The following is a 1,521-nucleotide window of genomic DNA, read 5'->3' on the forward strand; positions in this document are numbered from 1 at the left end:
TTGTTTAACCGCATTAACCTTGGCTTGATCGACCTTAATACCGTTTTCTCAATGTTAGAGGGTGAGTACATAATGCTGTTTTCTCAATGTCTTCTTCACGAACCCGCATTTGATGGTAACCGTAACGTAAATCAATCTTGGAAAACCAAGATGCTCCCTGAAGCTGATCGAAAAGATCGTCAATACGTGGCAACGGGTACCTATTCTTTATCGTGCGCTTTTTTAGCTCCCTATAATCAATACACATTCGCTGGGATCCATCTTTCTTCTTCACAAAGAGAATAGGAGCACCCAAGGCGAGCAGCTTAGCCGTATAAACCCTTTATCACTTAGTTCTTGAAGTTGATCTTGGAGCTCTTTCATTTCAGGTGGTGCCAAGCGGTAAGGAGATTTCGCTACCAGATTCGCACCTGGCACCAAATCAATGCGAAACTCCACTTGCCGAATAGGTGGCAAGCCAGGGAGTTCCTCCGGAAAGACATCACTGAAGTCGGAAATGATAGGAACGTCGTCTAGTGCTATAGCAGAAGAGCAAGAAGCCATAGCCAGGCGGGGAATGTCCCCCTGAATAATAAGGTCTCCACCTCTAGGGTTTCAAACACGAACTTGCTTCTTACGACAGTGGATTTCCGCATCAAACGCATCAAGCCAATCCATGCCTACGATAACGCAAAGCTCTCGCATCGCAATAGGGATAAGATCAATGGGGAATTCAACTCCAGAAAACTCGAGAGTGTAACCCCGATAAACATCGGTGACATAAATAGTGCGGTTGTCGACAACATCGACAACCATTGGGTGAGCCAATTTTCCGATACTACGCCCCAAACGATTAATAAACGTGTGAGATACAAAAGAATGGGTAGCACCGCTATCAAACATAACAACATCGGACTTGGAATCTAGCAAATAAGTGCCTGCCACTGTCGTTGTAATCACCGGCTCCTCCACAGTCATCTGGTGAGCACGACCTCGTGTCACCATAGTGGTTCCCTTAGAGGATGATGCAATTGCAGGATTTGTACCCCTGTCTCCTTTACCAGTCTTCAACTTCGGGCATTCAGGCTTCTTGTGTCCCGTCTCGTTGCAGTGATAGTAGACGGGAACTGCAGAAGTAATATGAGGTACTGCACTCGCAGGAGGATCCCTACAATTCTTCCAATGATGCCCTGGATTTTTGCAGTTGTAGCATATCAACATATTTTTCTCGCCCTGAAGACGTCCTATACTCATACCTTGACTTACTACCCTACTTTTGCATTTTCTGGGCATCTCTGGATGTCTTGGAAGAGGTGTCATTGGCCTTCCTCTTGGACTGGGTCTGCAACTCGATTTCCCTCCTCCTCACTACATTCATGATCGCAGATAAAGTCGAGAACTCTTGCATGCTAACGAATTCCCGAATCTCGATACGTTGGATGGCCGTGTACCGGCTGACTAACCAGGCCTCGTTCCTAGCAAACGAGGGGCAAAAAGATAGCATCTCCAAGAACTTGGCGTTCAGGTCACTAACGGATTCGG

At 46.5% G+C, this 1,521-nt stretch overlaps 1 protein-coding gene across 1 annotated transcript; it reads right to left on the reverse strand.

Moving 5' to 3' along the window:
• Positions 1–594: 594 nt before the first annotated feature.
• LOC111918208 (uncharacterized) lies at positions 595–1,200 on the reverse strand. Its single transcript, XM_023913867.2, has one exon. The coding sequence runs from the start codon at positions 1,198–1,200 to the stop codon at positions 595–597; it is 606 nt and encodes a 201-aa protein (XP_023769635.2).
• Positions 1,201–1,521: the final 321 nt, after the last annotated feature.

The sequence above is a fragment of the Lactuca sativa genome, chromosome 9, assembly GCF_002870075.4.
Source record: "Lactuca sativa cultivar Salinas chromosome 9, Lsat_Salinas_v11, whole genome shotgun sequence".
Lineage (NCBI taxonomy): Eukaryota > Viridiplantae > Streptophyta > Magnoliopsida > Asterales > Asteraceae > Lactuca > Lactuca sativa.